Here is a 20,194-nt window from a genome sequence, read left to right on the forward strand (position 1 = left end):
ATGACGACAAGGTACGTGTCGAAATATCGTGTTATGAAAACATCTGTACCTGACTGGACACCCCCTCAACAGTACAAACACCTGATTCTCGGGGAAAGGCCAAGATCATACATTTCTACTTTTGCCTTACTACCCACAATCTCAATTCCTGTCTCGTTCTTGAGTATCTCGACACTAATACTGGTACCACTAAAAGTCTTTACATACCATCAGAATTGCCCTGGGTTACGCGAGAGATCTTACATTAATATTCTGCTAAGGCAGTCTTTGAAGGCTTCACTCATCGTCCTTTTGACAAGCAAACGCGTTTCAATCAGCATCGTGCTATCCATAGTCCTATGTTTAGTTTTACACCACCTATGCAGCAGCGTCTGTTTCTTAAGAACTTTCTTCACAGCGACTTTTTACCTTGGAAGGTCTCTCAGCTGATAAATACTCATTGTACCATCGACCAAACACGGTAATGTGCATTGCAATAACATATATGCAGATAAAACGTTGTCCCCTACAAAATTAGTCCAATTTGTCTAACTTTTTGAGTGAACAGATTCCACCCTAAGTGCGACCAGAAAAATCTGGGAAACGCTCATCAACTGCTACCGTATATTCTTCATTGAACTCAAAAAGTTTTCTGGTTATGTCGCTCGAAATCTGGTAGACAGGGTGTATGATCCAACAATTCATATTTCACATCACTCATTAGCTCCATTGCCAAGATTACTTGGCTGGAGTTTTGCGCTGTGATGAATGATTTTTTTCCGTTTGCAGTAGGGCTTAGTTTTTCACTCAGTTGACTAGAGATACATCTGAATCACAGCATCAAACCGACGAAAATTTTTACGCGGTTCGAACGTTCATTGCCACATTTGCATTTGGTCAGCAATTCACAAAAGTAGCACCTATATTTCACAAAAATTTCTGATTGCTAATTGAACATGAAAAATGTTCCGTGCGTTTTTTTTTGGTTTTTTTTGTAAATATGTAGTATACGTTATTTTACCTAACTTCAATTATTGACTGGCCACTATAATATTTCGAAGACAAGTGGATCTTTGTAAACTGTTGGAGTAATGACTGATTCGTCAGCACAGTGTAGTCTTTGTACTGAGTTATACTGTCCAATCCGTGTTCCTCACATTACTTAGAGTGACATGGCACGTCGTGCGTACATATATATTTACCTAGATGCAGTAAAAGATAAATCTGTTGTGTTTGATGATGATTAGTAAAACAAAAAACCTATAGGAATAATAAAGACTTTCATATCGTCTGACAGCGTGCTACATGATTTTCGACAAATTTGTAAAGGAATCTGTGAAAGTCGAGGTGAGAGGGGTGGCCGACGATAAGATTGTTTTTAAAAATAGTTTATTTTCCAACGCAATCACATTTAATTTGGACAAAAAATTCTACTTTCTCAGATCTACAAGATAGACTATAATTAAAATAAGTTCAAAATTTACAAATCGAGCTATACAGATTACAAGAGCTTAGAACGTGAACAATACAGTGATGCCATACCATAAAAAAGCAGTAATTCACTCCTAAACACGGAGAGAGCCACATTATCAATAGTACAAATGAGGAGCACCACGTATATAAAGTCATGGATGTAAGTAGGCTGTTTATGTTTTCTCTGTGTAAGTAGGCTGTTTATGTTTTCTTATTGGCAACGTTACGTAGCGCTCAATATGAAAATCACTGGCTGTGCTGTGTGCAGTCTGTGGCTAGTTTGCATTGTTGTCTGCCATTGTAGTGTTGGGCAGCGGCAGCTGGATGTGAACAGCGCGTAGCGTTGCGCAGTTGGAGGTGAGCCGCCAGCAGTGGTGGATGTGGGGAAAGAGATGGCGGAGTTTTGAAATTTGTCATGAACTGCTATATTTATATATGATGATATCAAGGTAAATACATTGTTTGTTCTCTATTAATATCTTTCATTTGCTAACTATCCCTATCAGTAGTTAGTGCCTTCAGTAGTTTGAATCTTTTATTTAGCTGGCAGTAGTGGCGCTCGCTGTATTGCAGTAGCTTGAGTAGCGAAGATTTTTGTGAGGTAAGTGATTTGTGAAAGGTATAGTTTACTGTTAGTCAGGGCCCATTCTTTTGTTGGGATTATTGAAAGTCAGATTGCGCTGAGGTAACAAAATATTGTGTGTCAGTTTAAGCACAGTCATTTGTAATTGTTCAAAAGGGGACGTTTCATGGTGAACATGTAATTAATTGTTCATACACTATTGCAAAAACGTTGACAAATTTAAGGAAAATTTAATATATATATATATATATATATATATATATATATATATATATATAAAGTATGAAATAAGGTTCAAAGTTAAAGGTGAAGTTAAACAATTTACGTCAAAGTATTCTAGTCAAAATAATCTATAAAACTGCATTAAAAAGTCTGAAATTCCCGCATTTCATGATATGACGTACATTAGTGACCATTAATAGAGATAATTAACAAAGTTGTATTAAAAACCTGAAGTCAGAGTATTTTTTGATAAAGATGCCATTCATCCATGATGATTACTCACGATAAACATAAGATTGTATTTAAAGATACGAAATTAGTGTCTTTTATCATAAAGATGCTAGGTATCTGTGAATCTTCAGTTCCAGACTTTTTTCTTTTTAGATACAGTTTTAGAATATATATATACAAAAAGTATGGAATTGAAGATTCACATATACCTAGCATCTTTGTGATAAAAGACACTAATTTCGTATCTTTAAATACAATCTTATGTTTATCGTGACTAATCATCATTGATGAATGGCATCTTTATTAAAAAACACTCTGACTTCAGGTTTTTTAATACAACTTTGTTAATTATCTCTATTAATGGTCACAAATGTACGTCTCATCATGAAATGCGGAAATTTCAGACATTTTAATGCAGTTTTATGGATTATTTTGACTAGAATACTTTGACGTAAATTGTTCAGCTTCACCTTTAACTTTGAAACTTATTTCATACTTGTGTGTCTTGTAGACCTGAAGATGTCCAGTGGCGGCCGAAACTGATTGTTGATTGTTGAAATTACATGCTCCAGTCGCATTAATGTGATCACTCCCTATGTTAGAGGTCAAAGTGTAATAACCAATCACAGATGATAGGTGAAAGCACTACCAGTGAAGGGTATATAAAACGTGTAGGACAATAGTTGTCTTAATGCGGAAACGGATCGATATACCTGATATCCAAAAGAGAACGATCATTGGCTTTCGGGCCAAGGGTATAAGCATTCCTGGAATGTCTAAATCCGTAAACTGTTCGGGTGCCGCCAAAACGGCGCTATCCAGATCCGGCGATGGGAAACTGCGGTGCACCACTTACTATAGGTGACAGGGGTGAACGACAGCTGCCAGAGATGCATACGGGCGAAGAGACGTGCAACATTTGAGCAACTGAGAGCCCAGATAAACCAAGGGGCTACGAAAAGCGTCTGCTAGCCACCGTTCAGTGCATGTAGCTGCGTACGGGCTTCCGCAGCAGGCGTCTGGTTAAGGGACCCATGCTAACTGCTGCTCATCGGCGCCGAAGTCCGGAATTAGCACATCAGATGTGTGTGTGAATTCCTAAGGGACCAAACTGCTGAGGTCATCGGTCGCTAGACTTACACACTACTTGAACTTAAACAAACTTATGCTAAGAACAACACACATACCCATGCCCGAGGGAGGACTCGAACCTTCGGCGGGTGGGGCCACGCAATCCGTGACATTGCACCTCAAACCGCGCGGTCAATTTGCAAATCAATATAGCAGTCGTGCTGTTCGCGCAGTGGATCCTCAACCGAGAAAATTAGATCAGCTGGTCACAGCACCAGAGTCGGCTTGGCTCGTCATCCCTGTCGGTACCTTGCAGAACCTCACTGACTCTCCTTTTGCGTGTCTCGCAGCTGTCCGCGCAGCGAAAGATGGTTATCCAGGCTTTTTACAGGTGGTCACATTAATGTGACTGGACAGTCTATATGTAATTGTGACGGAAAATAAACTGTTTTTTAAGAAGTGTTTCGATAGTCACTTGCTTCTCTATCACGAGCGAAAGGATGTTCTTTCCAAAAAGAGGTAAAACTCAATAGTGCTTTGTATCAAGCCACACATACCACCGCCTCTTAGAAAATGCCATATATGCTTTCACCAATCAAATTTTGAATGATCTGAATAACCGAACACCACCCATTGGGATTTTTTGTGATCTCTCAAAGGCTTTTGATTGTGTAAATCATGAAATTCTGCTAGACAAGCTCAAGTATTGTGGCATGAGTGGGACAGTGCACAAATGGTTTAATTCGTACCTAACTGGAAGAGTGCAGAAAGTTGAAATAAGTAGTTCTCGTAACATGCAAAAATCAGCACATTCCTCAAACTGGGGAACTATCAAGAATGGGGTTCCACAAGGGTCAGTCTTGGGTCCTTTGTTGTTCTTATTATATATTAATGACTTGCCATTCTATATTCATGAAGAGGCAAAGTTAGTTCTCTTTGCTGATGATACAAGTATAGTAATCACACCTGAGAAACAAGAATTAACTGATGAAATTGTCAATACTGTCTTTCAGAAAATTACTAAGTGGTTCCTTGTAAACGGACTCTCACTGAATTTTGATAAGACACAGTACATACAGTTCCGTACAGTGAATGGTATGATGCCATTAATAAATATAGACCTTAATCAGAAGCGTATAGCTAAGGTAGAGTATTCCAAATTTTTAGGTATGTCCATTGATGAGAGATTAAATTGGAAGAAACACATTGATGATCTGCTGAAACGTTTGAGTTCAGCTACTTATGCAATAAGGATCATTGCAAATTTTGGTGATAAACATCTTAGTAAATTAGCTTACTACGCCTATTTTCACTCATTGCTTTCATATGGCATCATATTTTGGGGTAATTCATCACTGAGGAATAAAGTATTTATTGCACAAAAGCGTGTAATCAGAATAATAGCTGGAGTCCACCCAAGATCATCCTGCAGACATTTATTTAAGGATCTAGGGATATTCACAGTAGCTTCTCAGTATATATACTCTCTTATGAAATTTGTTATTAACAACCAAACCCAGTTCAAAAGTAATAGCAGTGTGCATAACTACAATACTAGGAGAAAGGCGATCTTCACTATTCAAGATTAAATCTAACTTTGGCACAGAAAGGGGTGAATTATACTGGCACTAAAGTCTTTGGTCACTTACCAAATAGTATCAAAAGTCTGACAGATAACCAACAAGTATTTAAGAAGAAACTAAAAGAATTTCTGAATGACAACTCCTTCTACTCCATAGAGGAATTTTTAGATATAAATTAAGAAAAAAAAGAAAAAAAAAACAAACCAAAAATATTAAAAAAATAAAAAAATAAAAATAAAAATAAAGAAAAACAAAAAAACACAAAAAATAAAGTTGTTATATTAACTTAAGTATGTTGTTAAATTAACCTAATTATGTCATGTATTGGAAAATTCGACTCGTTCCACATCATTACGAAATATCGTATTCATGATCCATGGAACTAGTATTAATCTAATCTAATCTAATCTAGGTCAGGCGCGGAATGGGACGTAGCCGACGAATGGCTGGGCAAGGCAGAGCAGTGTATCGAACGAAATAGTTGGGGACATAGTGGCTCCACATATCTGGAGGAAGTTTTAACCATTGTCGCTTAGTCTTTGCTTGTTGATCCAGTGCGTAGTCTCTCCTTGTGAAGGAGTGGCTGAACTCATTAATCTTAGTTCAGAGCCGCATTGTGATGAGGTAATGGACTTGTTGATGAATCGAAAAGCGGCTACTTGGACAAGAGAAATATTCATGGCGAATTCGGTTTGACATCAAGTTTTCTGATAAACAGTTCACCAACTACTTCCGCATGGACCGGAGTCAATTCGACGATGTTCACGGATCGTCCGGAAATATATATTGTGAAACATGTAATCCCAGAATACCATTTGAAAGTGAAAAAAGACTTACTGTGGTCTTGTTTTACTGAAATTTCTTGCAATGTAAAGCCATGAGAAAAAGTTACGTATGCTACCTAGCAAAATTAATTAGGAAAAGTGTTTTGCTACTCAAGAGCTGGGGGTAAGATCCAGCAGCTGTATTTGAAGGCACGTCCACTAAGTTCTGAAGAAGTGTCAAAGATGCACCGCTGGTTCCCGACGAGTACGGTGGATATGAAACTCTCGTTGCGTCGTAACTTCGAGTTAGTTCGAGTTCTTGAGGTGGAGACTGATTTCTAGGGAGCGATGCCTCAGTTTACAATATCACTTCAGATATTTTACCACGGATGAAATGTTGAGGTTGGAGGTATATTTTTAGTTGCGTGGTACATCGACATGAAGAAATGGTAGAGTGGGTCACTGGCAGATTTTGAATCTTCAATCTTTTTACATTCAGTAGTTCTTCCTTTTGCTCTTTATTCACACTGCACGTCAAGTTTCTTCATTTTCTTTTATTGTGCTGGGTGCTTAATTAAAATTTGCAACACCTTCGTTGTCGTCGTTCTGAGGGAGCACCCTGCATGAGCACGTGCGGCGCGCGCGTGCAGTATTCTGTTGTCAGGAGACTGCGCGGCGAAGACGTGAACGGGCACTGTGCAGATCTTCCCTGCAGTTTTGCGCCGTAGTACGAGGTCTGTTCAAATAATTCGGGAACTTTCATAATTTCGCCAGTAGTGTGTTGCAGCGGAATGGGGTTGGCATCCCTGCTCACACCTGTGTTTAGCGTGTAACTGCCGGATGTTTAATTGTTGTATGTCAGTTATTGTTCAGTGCTCTATTGAGGAGAACTTTGTGTCAGACGGTTTGCGAAATTCTAGATGGCAGAGTTAGAGGAACAACGCGTCTGTATTAAATTTTGAGTGAAACTCAAGAAAACCTGAACAGAGGTACGCCAACTGATGCAAGAAGTCTACAGAGAAGAGTGATTAAGCCGTACTCAGTGTTACGAATGGTTCACATGGTTTAAAAATGGCCAGACGGAAGTTAAAGATGACCCTCGCTCAGGAAGCCCTTCGACGTCTGCCGACCACGCTCACGTCAGGAACGTCAACGAAATTGAGCGTGCCAATCGAAAACTGACTGGCCGAGAGATTGCAGAAGAATGTAACATTTCAGTTGGATCATGTCGTGAAATCCTAACGCAGCATCTTGGAGTGCATCGTGTTGACGCCAAGTTCGTCCCACAGCTCCCGAGTCAAGGCCAGAAAGACCTCCTGTGAAATCGCTGTGCTACCTCATCCTCTGTACTCTCAAGACCTGGCCCCTGAGAAGTTTTTCTTTTATTTCCGAAGCTGAAAAGCCCATTAAAAGGAAGAAGATCTGTAACGGCAGACGAGATGAAAGAAAATTGGCAGACAGCGTTTCGCACGGTCCAACAAGAGACGTACCAAAACTGCTTCCGGAAGTGGAAACGGCGTTGGGAGCGGTGTATAAATTGTGGAGAGAGTATTTCGAAGGGGACCATGCACAATAAGTAATAGGTAAGGGTAGAAACATTTTGTGGACAAAATTCCGGAATTTTTTGAACAGACGTTTAATTTTGAACAGAACAGAACAGAACGTTTTGAACAGAATTTAATTTTCACAAAGGTATCGTCAGGAGTGCCCCGGGGTAGAGTGATAGGACAGCTGTTGTTCTCTACGTATATAAATGATTTGGTGGACAGGATGGGCAACATTCTGCAGTTGTTTGCTGATGATGCCGTGGTGTACGGTAAGATGTCAAAGTTGGGTGACTGTAGAAGGATACAGGACGACGTAGATATAATTTCCAGTTGGTGTGATGAATGACAGCTAGTCCTAAATGTCGAAAAATGTAAGTTAATGCGGATGAGTAGGACGAGCAAACCCTTAATGTTGGGATATAGTATTAGTAGTGTCCAGCTTGACACAGTCAAGGTGTTTAATTATCTTGTCCTAACGTTGAAAAGCGATGAGTTGGAACGGGAACGACCACGTGAAAACTATGGTAGGGAAGGCAAATGGTAGATTTCGATTTATTGGGAGAATTTTGGGAAAGGAGACCGCATATAGGACGCTGGTGCGACCTATTCTTGAGTACTGCTCTAGTGTTTCGCATCCATACCAGGTCGTATTGAAGGAAGACATCGGAGCAATTCAGAGGAGGGCAGTTACATTTGTTACCGGTAAGTTCGAACAAAACGTAAGTGTTACGGATGCTTCGGGAACTCAACTGGGAATCCATGGAGGGAAGGCGGTGTTCTTTTCAGGAAGACTAAAGAAAATTCTTTACAGACGAACGCAAAAACTGGTAGAAGCCGTCCTCGGGGAAATCAGTTTGGATTCCGTAGAAATGTTGGAACACGTGAGGCAATACTGACCCTACGACTTATCTTAGAAGCTAGAATAAGGAAAGGCAAAACTACGTTTCTAGCATTTGTAGACTTAGAGAAAGCTTTTGACAATGTTGACTGGAATACTCTCTTTCAAATTCGAAAGGTGGCAGGGGTAAAATACAGGGAGCGAAAGGCTATTTACGATTTGTACAGAATCCAGATGGCAGTTATAAGAGTCGAGGGACATGAAAGGAAGCAGTGGTTGGGAAGGGAGTGAGACAGGGTTGTAGCCTCTCCCCGATGTAATTCAATCTGTATATTGAGCAAGCAGTAGAGGAAACAAAAGAAAAATTCGGAGTAAGTATTAAAATACATGGAGAAGAAATAAAAACTTTGATGTTCGCCGATGACATTGTAATTCTGTCAGAGACAGCAAAGAACTTGGAAGAGCAGTTGAACGGAATGGACAGTGTCTTGAAAGGAGGATATAAGATGAACGTCAACAAAAGCAAAACGAGGATAATGGAATGTAGTCGAATTAAGTCGGGTGATGCTGAGGGAATTAAATTAGGAAATGAGACACGTAAAGTAGTAAAGGAGTTTTGCCATTTGGGGAGCAAAATAACTGATGATGGTCGAAGTAGAGAGGATATAAAATGTAGACTGGCAGTGGCAAGGAAAGCGTTACTGAAGAAGAGAAATTTGTTAACATCGAGTATAGATTTAAGTGTCAGGAAGTCGTTTCTGAAAGTATTTGTATGGATTGTAGCCATGTATGGAAGTGAAACATGGACGATAAATAGTTTAGACAAGAAGAGAATACAAGCTTTCGAAATGCTGTGCTACAGAAGAATGCTGAAGATTAGATAGGTAGATCACGTAACTAATGAGGAGGTACTGAATAGAATTGGGGAGAAGAGAAATTTGTGGCACAACTTGACTAGAAAAAAGGATTGATTGATAGGACATGTTCTGAGGCGCCAAGGGATCACCAAATCAGTATTGGAGAGCAGCGTGAGCGTAAAAATCGTAGAGGAGTTTCTGGCACAACTTGACAAGAAGAAGGGACTGGTTGGTAGGACATGTTCTGAGGCATCAAGGGATCACAAATTTACCTTTGGAGGGCAGCGTGGAGGGTAAAAATGGTAGAGGGAGACCAAGAGATGAATACACTAAGCAGATTCAGAAGGATGTAGGTTGCAGTAGGTACTGGGAAATGAAGAAGCTTGCACAGGATAGAGTAGCATGAAGAGCTGCATCAAACCAGTCTCTGGACTGAAGACCACAACAACAACAACAAAGAAAATTTAGAGAACCGGTATTTTTATTGTAAGTTGGCTGCCGAACGATTCCACTGCCGTCCACATACATCGCGCATAAGGACCACGGAGATACGAGAAATTAGGACTCATACGGAGGTGTACAGCCGTTTTCCCTTCGCTCTATTTGCGAGTGTAACAGGAGGGGAAATGACAAGTAGTGGTGCAGGGTAGCCTGTGCCACGCACCTTACGGTGGCTTGCGGAGTGTCGACGTAGATATACACATAGATGTAGAAACATTGGCTACACTGCCCTGCCCTGCCCTGCTCTTCGCTACCTGCTTCCCAATATGTGCCTGGCCTTACCGCCGCTACCCTGCACAGTGGGTCCACCGTGGCGGCTGACACTAGCAGTGGACGAGACCGCTGCGTCCTGCTGTACCCTGCCCTCGTCGTGTTGCAGGCGGTCTGGCGTGAGCGGCGAACTGCTGCTGGGCGGCTCTCCGCGGGACGAGGCGCACTTCCGGCGCGTGTCGTGCTACCTCATGCAGGAGGACCTGCTGCAGCCGCGGCTCACCGTGCGGGAGCTCATGCTGCTCGCTGCCGAGCTCAAGATGCCCGCCAGGTGCTCGCGCAGGCACCGCGAGGAGACGGTGCGTACTGCCGCCACGCCGCTCCGCACTGCGCCCTGATTAGCCCACTCAACCAAGACAGCAAAGGGCCAATAAGGGAAAAAATTAGTCACAGATTTTCGTACGATATTAGCAGTGAGTGCCATAAACGACGTACTATTTTTTTTTTTAATTCCAACCGTTGTGGTCTGGGGTCTGAGCGTGAGGGGGTTAAGATGAGATCATATAAACGTCACTTTCTTAGGTTTTTCTCGAGTAACTAAAAAACGATGACCTGTAGCGATAAATTTTCCCAATAAAAAGAATAAACGACGACGGCTTGCTAAGAACTAACGCCTCCCAATGTGTTATGTGAAAACTCTCAAAGCCTTTTCTATAAACGAACTGTATTAACTTTCTACATCTTTATCCTTGATGATTACATATTTATTTCTTCATCCTAGTGACGAACACATTCCTCCCAGCGAGAGACTAGTTTCTTAATGCCATGGCTGTAGAATGTTTGAGTTCCTTGACGGAACCACAGACTCACCTCTCCTTACACCACTTCATCACTATCAAAGTGAAGTCCTCAAAGATGTTCTTTAAGTTCTGGAAACACGCGAAAATCGGATGCGCCCACTGTATGAAGGTAACACCACCGCGTTAAGCGCTTCAATTCGGGGCGCTCTGACGGCAGAGGGTTGCATCTTGCGACATCGAAGCGAGGAAGTCGAGCGAGTAATACGCACGTCATATAATGCTTCAACCGATACTAAAAACAGAAGTAAAATATCGGAGGCATTACTTGTCAGCACGCTCCAGTAAAATGCGTTATAACGATATAAAACTAATGTTTATTGTTAAACGAAGTGGGTTATGAAAAAATATTAAATATGTGTACCAAGTTCTGCAGTAGCGAGGCATTATGGGAATAAATTGTATCTGGTGGTTTAACAGTGCGTAGGGGACGGAGAGCGGGGGGTGGCGGGGGGGGTTTAAGGTAGAAGCCTGAGGGAGGGTAGGTCTCCAGATTGTAGTCATGCATTTCCCTATTTCGTAGGTCATCAAAATGAAGAACGAGCAGGCGATTCCCCACACTTTCTACCCCACTACATCACAAGAAGTAACTACAGGTATTTGGCAAGCTGACGAGGCAATGCACAGACATTCGCAGGTGATGTTTATTTTCCACAAAATGCATTAACACCACGCGGAATACACACATGAGTTACTAATAATACTAAGCAATAGATGTACATAGAATCTAGGTAAATTTCTGCACACTGTTCTTTCACTGCTCGAGGACAATTAATGATAACTGTAAATAAGTACTCAAGAAACTGAAAATTACACCACTATACACCACTGTACAGGACTGACATTCTGTCACGCTGACCATTCACTTACCGGGGACGGACTTTTTTCAAGGTGATTCATAATGTTCGAGTACAGTATATGCTCCAAAATCCTACTGCAAATTGATGTCAGTGATATGGGTCTGTAATTCAATGGGTTACTCCTATATCTTTTCTTGAATATTGGTGTGACCTGCGCTACTTTCCAGTCTGTAGGAACAGACCTTTCGTCAAGTGGGCGGTTGTATACGATTGCTAAGAAAGGCGCTATTGTGTCTGCATACTCTGAAAGGAACCTGATTGGTATACCATCTGGACCGGAACACTTGCCTTTCTTAAGTGATTTGAGTTGTTTCGCAACACCTGAGATATATACTTCATGTCACTCATGCTAACAGCTGTTCTGGTTTCGAATTCTGGAATATTTACTTCTTCTTCTTTCGTAAAGCAATGACGGAAAACTGTATTTAATAACTCCACTTTAGTGGCACCATCGTCGGTAACATTTCCATCGCTATGACGCAGTGACGGCATTGACTGTTTTTTGCCACTGGTCTACTTTGCATACGACCAGAATCTCTTTGGGTTTTCTACCATATTTTGAGACAATGTTTCAATGTGGAAACTATTAAAAGCATCTAGCATTCACGTCCGCACTAAAATACGAGCTTCCGTGAAACTTAGAGTCTTGGAGTTCTTATATGCCACACTTCTGGCCTTCCATTACTTTTCCTGACCCATGATGTACAAATATGGTGAAAAGGAACTGGAAGCATATGAAATATGGTGCTATCGAAGAACGTTGAAAATGAAATGTACGGATAAGATACGAAACGAACGAGCACTATAGAGTGTGGGCGAGAAAGAAATCTGTAGCAGAACATTAGCACAAGAAGCAAAAAGATATCTACAGCATGCTGGAAATATTAGACTTGGCATTGGAAGTGCGGAAGAGAGGGAAAATAAAAGGGCAGACAAATACTAGAATATGTAAAACATACTACATTAAATATTTGGTATAATACGTACTCCGCGTTGCATAAGACGCAAAATGATGGCCGGCAAGAAAAACTAATCGAAATTCTGAAGACGAAAAATAGGTCATAGGAGACGGAGCTCTAATTCAGACTATACAAGGATGGGTATGAAATTTGTTATATATCACCTAGAATTCTTGCTGGAGCCGTAATCTCAATCGGCTCAACTGTTTCAATCAGCTCATGCTAAATTTTTCCGAAAGTTTCCGTTTATTGTGGGTAAGACATGCATATGGCTCTTATCTGCTGTTTAATTTATTCCAGCAATAATGTCAGTTTCTTCATACAGCTGTATCACACAGTTTATTTCGATGTTTAGTTCCTGTACACTCGAGTCTTGAAATCCAAATCGTGTTAATTCTCGTAATTAAAAATGGTTCCACTTTTTCGTGTCACATAAAATACTATGTCTCATTGTCTGTTGGAACCAACGCAAGAACAACTTGAGTGTAAATACGATGACTATAAAGCAGATAATACTCTTTGCCTGGAACATATTTCACTTCTGAAAACAATCATCACATATCAAAAATTTTGTAATAAGAAAGTGGGTTGTACATTGGTAGATGAAAAAAAATCACTTGACTCAGCTGACCGTAATTCTCTCTTACAGATTTTGAAGGAACGTAGTCTCGACCTTGAAACCATTGCAATCTTTAGAGAAACGCTAAATGGCCCAAAATCAAAAGCAAAGTTCATGGGAGGAAATTTGTAACATTTTGAAATTAAAACAGGAATGGGATAACGAAATGGACTCCATCCGTTAGTTTTCAACTGCGTCTTAACAAAGTAATCTGTGGCGAAATCTAATATCGGAGCTTAAAAAAGACTGATTAAATTATGAAGAACTAATATTATGATAAATAACTAAGCTTTTGCGTAAGACCTGGCGAATGTCATTCAGGACACAAACAGGTCAAATGTAAACAGACATCAGTAAGAAAATAGCAGAAGGGCACGTCTCCAAATCTGATTTGAAAAACAAGATACATGTCTAGCAACAGCCCAGCATCCAAATTTCTAGAAACTAAATACGAATAAATCGAGAAAGTCACTCATTTAAATTTTTAGTTGGAATTATTCAAGATACTATACTACAAAAGTTTTTATGAAATTACTTAACATAAAACGGAAACAACCTTTCGACATATACCAAAACATATTCACAACAGAAATTAAACTCAAAATCCCCAAATCGGAATACAATACGATTTTCAAACAAAAGTTTCTTCTGGTACAGAAACACTCATATTAAGCAGAAAGGCAGACATCGAAGTAATTCTAGAGAGAGAACTAAAGTTAATCAAATTTTAGGCGTGAAATTCACTGGAGAAGGAACATACAGGCAGAACAGATAAGGGAATACAAACGTATACCAACATTTATTCGGATATCAAGAAACAGAAGTTAAACATGTATGAGCGTCTTAACAGAATGGAACCAGCCAGATGTAGTAGAAGATTTGCAGAATTCTATGAAACTCGCAGTAAACTTATAATTGAGTTAATGAAAACGTACGCAGGAAAAAAAAGTCCTGAGTAGAAAACAAATTTAGACCTACAAATCATTACTGGACTTTTATCCAGGCGGAAAAACCCAGGAAAACCAGAACTAATTGGTCAGAGGTTAAGAAAACTGCATGATCTCAGAGAATGAAAGGAAACTGGCGGCAAAGAAAGAAGAAATGAAAATTACGAAATGCTGTCTGCTCTACTTCTCAGAGCTAAATGAGAGCCTGAAAAGTAACGGATGACGTATTCTGTAAACATGCAGAACAAGAATAATGCGACTAGCTTGTTAGTGACGATTTCCTGGAGAACGCTCAGTCTCCAGCTGTTCGTAATCAGGCTGCGCCTCACCCAGACTGTATGTGCAAACACCTTTATCTCCATCTCATATTTTCAGGTTTGCAAGGGAAGCTAGCTGATGCTGTCACGCAGAGGGTACAGAGTTGCGGCGTCCATATCTCACAGCGACCACATGAGTGATAGCGTTGACTATTGAACCTTTGCCAGGCAAATGTCCATAGAGTTCACGTGAAAAAATGAAATCAGGACACATACAGTTTCCTATTGCGTTGTAATAGGGAGCTGAATTTGAAATATTCTAGCATAATGCGGACCAGTATATACGATAGCGCTATTCGAGACTTTTAATGAAAAGTCTAGTTTTTTAGTGTCGATGGAACTGTCATACTCAGCTCGGTATAGATGTCTTAAAAGAGGTCATTTTGAAATATTACTAACTGTAGTTGTTAGACTCGTGTGAATCAATGTCCACTTCCGATTACATAAAAAGATTGTCTTAACTGACCGTGCAGTCATTTATGAGACTTTGCAGTCTGCATGATTTTAATAAATTCATCAAATTTATACGTTTAGATGCGATTCCCTCATTCAGCTTTGTTATACAAATAAACGACATCGTCTGTAACGGATGAAAAATTGACTCGCCCGTTTCCAAGTATATCTGCTCCTCCTGTGATTCTTTGACAGAGTATTCGTTATTTCCAGCTGAAATTTATAACAGAAATCAGTTAGTCTTTCTCCTTCGTCATTCCTTGTCCCAAGCCCATATTCTCCTGTAACCTTTTCTTCTACTCCTTCCCCTACAACTGCATTCCGGTCCCCCACGACTATTAGAGCTACATCTCCACTTACGTACTGTGTGATCCTCATATACTTTCCCTATCTCCCCATCTTCACGGTTCTCGTCGCCACAGAAAGGTAAACGATCTTCTCCCTTTCCGTAACAAGGTAAGGCCTCACACAAGTCTGCACTCCCTAGAGGAGCTCACAAAACCTCGTTGGATTGATCAAAAATGGCTCTAAGCAGTATGGGACTCATCTGCCGGCCGCAGTGGCCGAGCGGTTCTAGGCGCTACAGTCTGTATATTTCGTTTCCAACATTGGTGCTCGGTAAATGGATAGTCTGCATCGGCAGATCTGCGTGATGTACATGAATAATGAAAACTGCGATCAATAGCAATACAATAATTCAAAGGTCGTTTATCCAAAACATTCGACCAGTTTCGATGCATAAGAGCATGCTCAGACCCGTGTATATGGTAACATACGTAGCTTGAAAGTAAAGTGTACTCAGAGTACCGACAGCAAAAATAGCAGTTTGTGACTAAAAAGAGGATAAATCATTTAATAAAATTACATAATAAAAATATACTATCGATACCCATACAAAACAAAGTTAAGCATCCGATTTATATTGCTTAAATGTTTTATACAATAATTACATGCTTCAATGACGTAATACAACCGAGGAGAACCCAAGCGTACAAAGAATTACACCAGCCTAACCGGAACACCTAAGAACATGGGATATCCCAATAACAAAACGAAATAACCTAATAACGGAAAACTAAACGGCTGGAGTAAACAAATGCAGCAGAAACCTTATGAACAAACGTTCATTGGACAATACAAACCCACTGAAATAATATCACATATACTCTAAGGGCCTCTAATACAGAAGTAAAATAAATTGCTGTCTAAAAGCTAGTATAAAAATAAAGTTGTAGTCACAAAAAGCTATAAACACATGCTCCATTGATATTACTTTACAGCAAAATAAAAAACTTTTTACTAATTCCGGGAAATGTAATGCACAGAAAACAATTTGCCAACATTAGTAACATCCACCATCAATATATACCCACAAGGTTAAAAATAACATACATGATACACATCAATGAACAATTACCAAAGAACATCTCGTACGCCAAATCCTCTGTTTATATGTAACAACAGCCTATGCATCAATCTAGTAGAAGGCGTCAGTAAAAGCAAAAGCCGTATATTTATAAACATAGAGGACTATGAACTTTGAAACGTCCGTATGGCACCCCAACGGAATGACAACGAGAGAAGCACACGTATTAACATACAAGAGCAAGGCAATGAACTCCCAAGAGTTCTTAAGAAGGGAAACCCATGTAATCGAATTACAATACAACTGTTGGTTTCAATTTTCATTATTAAAATACTTTGTGTCAGGCTGCTGATCCACTGTCCTCGATGGATTACCAGATATCTACGTGATAGAACGTCAGCTCATAGTCGACCTCATTTCGCTTCATTGGCGAACGACGAATGTTTGTAGATTTTGTGCAATACCTTCCAAAGGGAAATTTGCCGATAATTTCAGAGCTTTTGTTTAGCCTTCCTCGGGAAACAGTATATTTTGTTTTCTTCTTAAGTACACATGTGGGATTCATTCATAGAAATGAGAATGAAATTTATTTTGGTTTAGTTTAGCTTCAACAGGATAACCATTTGTCTGAAGATACTTCTTTACATAATGTTATTTATAGATAAATACGTTCAGTTTCTCCTACTCTCTCTCTCTCTCTCTCTCTCTCTCTCTCTCTCTATATATATATATATATATATATATATATATATATATATATATATATATATATATATATATATATCCTGCTCCCATCTGTCGCTATCACCTCCTCACCCCTCTCTCTGTCCAACTCCTCGTATTCCGTTTCTCTGTCCAACTCCTCCTCCCCCATGTTTCTATCCACGTTTTCATCCGGCCTCTCTCTGTTCATCTCCTCCTCCTTCCTTTTTTCTTAATGTGCTCCTCGGTCCGTCTCCTTCCCCTCTAAGTTCATCTCCACCTCCGGCTCTCTCTGTCAATCTCCCTCTTCCCCTTTTCCCTTGAGAGGCACCCACTTGCCTTTCTCATACTGTGGCATCAAGCAGTCAGGCCTGCAAGATGAGTGGATTGCCAAGCGAGTGGAATCTTCCTTAATTTATCGAGCAACATGAATTCTCGTATCTTACTATTTAGTTACAAATTATCCTCCTGTATGAATAATACGCAACGGAAACACGCATCTGACTATCAGTGATTTATAGAACTCTGACTGTACACTACGCACTGGCAATACCACATTTACCTTTTGTCTTTTTTAACGGCTTTTATATAAATTCGGGACATTACGATAACATACAATTTAATGAAAAAGGCCACCAATCTCTTTCTTTTCACTATTTGATTTATTCCTAAACACACAAATTCTACAACCTACAACAAAATCACATGAGAAATTCCGCCCAGTGGGCATGGCTTTACGTTAGTGAATCTCTATACTATGGTCTCGTAATCTATTTACCGCAACAGTGCACTCCCTGGATCGGATGGTGGATCTTTTATTATACCTCACACTTCGCCTCTCACAATAATCCTCACGAAACTTTCCTCCAGATCGAGCGATACAGAAGGAACAGGCATACCCACAAATCTTTCGAAACTACCTTGCTACTCCCATGCAAAACACACATACCCAAATTACAAGACATACACAACACAACAATATGAAATATTACACAAAGAACGGTTACAACTTCATCACTTTCCGCTTTCCCACTTCAATCAATATTTATCCCAGTTTCACACGACACTGCCCCACTTTGTGATTTCTACTTTCCTAATGTGAACTCTGGAGATAAACGCACGTCTTCCTGTGCAATGCAAGCCAAGTGGCGTTGCTGGAAAAACGGCCGACTCACCTTGATTCTCTCTCAGAGTTTAAATTCAGCGTCACACGGAATGATATTTCTTAAATACTTCAACTTATGATACACACGCTATTTCTTAAATATTTCAGCTTATTGTACACACGCTATTAATTCTCAAATATTTCAGCTTATTGTACACACGCTATTAATTCTTAAATATTTCAGCTTAAGCTCACGGAAGTATCTCAACTTATAACTACACGTGGGCTCTTTGTGACCGTTGGTTTACTACAATCCCCTTAAAATTACCTGCCTCACTTTGTAATTTTCCCCACAAAAGGTCCTGTGAAAGAGAAATTATTAATTCTAACTACTCTTAAATATTCCACATCCATACCATGCCTCCACTCTTTCATTCCGGAGCACAACAAAAAAACAGGTCTTTACAGCAGAAGGTTCAGCGGCAGAGTGCTGAAACATGGCCGTATTCTGATTCTCTCGCACCTCTCTCGAAGTGGGAGAAGCACCTTGCTACCTTATTGGTCAGCCACATTTCAGACGCTCAAAGCTCTGGTAACTTCCATCTCTTTGGTCTCACCAAAGGTAGCCAAAGGATCGACTCAAAGATGATCATATATTCCGATTCACTATCTGTGGTTAGCAGACGACCATACATTCATTCCTTTCACAGATCTCACCAAACTGGATGTAGGGATTTATTTTGAGGGAGTGCACATGTGATCAATTAAATAAATAAATTGTCATTCTTTCCCACACTGGTATCCGGCTTCGCTGTATTAATTGAAATTGAGTTACTTTTACACAAAAAATGTGTTGTTCTGACAAGAATTTCGTACCTATTTTCAATGTTGGGCGGTACTGTACCCTTTCACCCTTTCTCTGTTCATCTCCTCCTCTTCCATCTCACCATCTCCTCCTCTTTCCTTTCTCTGATTATTTCTCTTCTTTCCTTTCTCTGCTTATTTCTCTTCTTTCCTTTGTCTGTTTATTTCATCCTCTATCCTCTGTCTGCCCATCCCTCCTCTTTCTTTCTTGTCTATTTCCCCCTCACCCTCTCTCTGTCCCTATCCTTGTCCCTCCCTCCTTTCTGTGTCCATCTCCTCATCTCCTCCTTCTCCCTCTTTTTCTGCCCATCTCCTCCTTCCTCTTCTCCCTGTCAAGTTATCAGCTCCACCCTTATAGGAGGTTGCTGGTTCACACCGTCTTTCCAGAGCGTAAGTAATACGTGTAACAAGTTTGGTTGAAGTCGATCCTGGTGTTTAAGACTATTTCCCCGTCGTTTTGCCTGCGTACGCACATTTCGCATATATTTAAGATATTTCACATATATTTGTACGCGTATTTCACCTGAGTATCTAGTGAATTTCGCCCTTCGTTTTCGTTTTCACGCAGCTCAATGTTTATGACATATTTCCTTAATAATGTGTTGTACAATGATATAACTTCACAGGTACATCCAGTGATATACGTGCATAAAGCCGGCGGAATGTTTTCCTTATAGAGCCAGTAGTAAAGAAGTAATAAATTAAGGGGTCATGCCTGATGCGGCAGTTTTAGTGCATGACAGCGAAAATGTAGTAAGCGATAAACTTCATCATTTCGTGGAGGCTGTCAGCGAGAAGAGTCTCGTAATGATTTTAAATTATGTGTAAAGTTGCATGGAAGCCACGAAGTGTTTTCATTCTGAAATACTGGCTGAATATAGTCTGCCTGTTTGCGCCCCGTGAGCTACAGTTCTTTCCTCACTCCCACTCCTTAGATAGGTAGGTGGTTCTTACGCACAAAGTGGCCAAGTCTGATTCAAATCGATCCAGAGATTTAGCAGGACATGTGGGACATACATACAAATGCATACAGAAATCACACATACACTTTTATAACATGTATCGATTAAAATTTTTACATCACGGTGGAGGTGGCCTATGATTTTTGTAGCTGACTATCTCACTCATTTCTTTGACACAGTGAGGCTAAATAACAGACTGTGTAAGTCGTTTCTCCTTTTCCTACTATGAATTTTGAATGACTGATTGCTGACGACAAGCTTCATGAGGGATCAAATGTACTGTGATGCTATTTTCAGAATGTGCAACTGCCAAAAAGACGTTTC

The 20,194-nt window shown here is 40.1% G+C and overlaps 1 protein-coding gene across 1 annotated transcript in view; it reads left to right on the top strand.

Moving 5' to 3' along the window:
- The window catches only part of LOC124607216 (ATP-binding cassette sub-family G member 1), a 485,230-nt gene that overhangs the window by 196,568 nt on the left and 268,468 nt on the right, over nt 1-20,194 (top strand). Inside the window, exon 4 of the mRNA XM_047139486.1 lies at nt 10,029-10,218. Within this exon, the coding sequence (XP_046995442.1) occupies nt 10,029-10,218 (190 nt within the window). The remainder of the gene's footprint in view (nt 1-10,028; nt 10,219-20,194) is intronic.

This window comes from Schistocerca americana, chromosome 3 (genome assembly GCF_021461395.2).
Source record: "Schistocerca americana isolate TAMUIC-IGC-003095 chromosome 3, iqSchAmer2.1, whole genome shotgun sequence".
Classification (NCBI taxonomy): domain Eukaryota; kingdom Metazoa; phylum Arthropoda; class Insecta; order Orthoptera; family Acrididae; genus Schistocerca; species Schistocerca americana.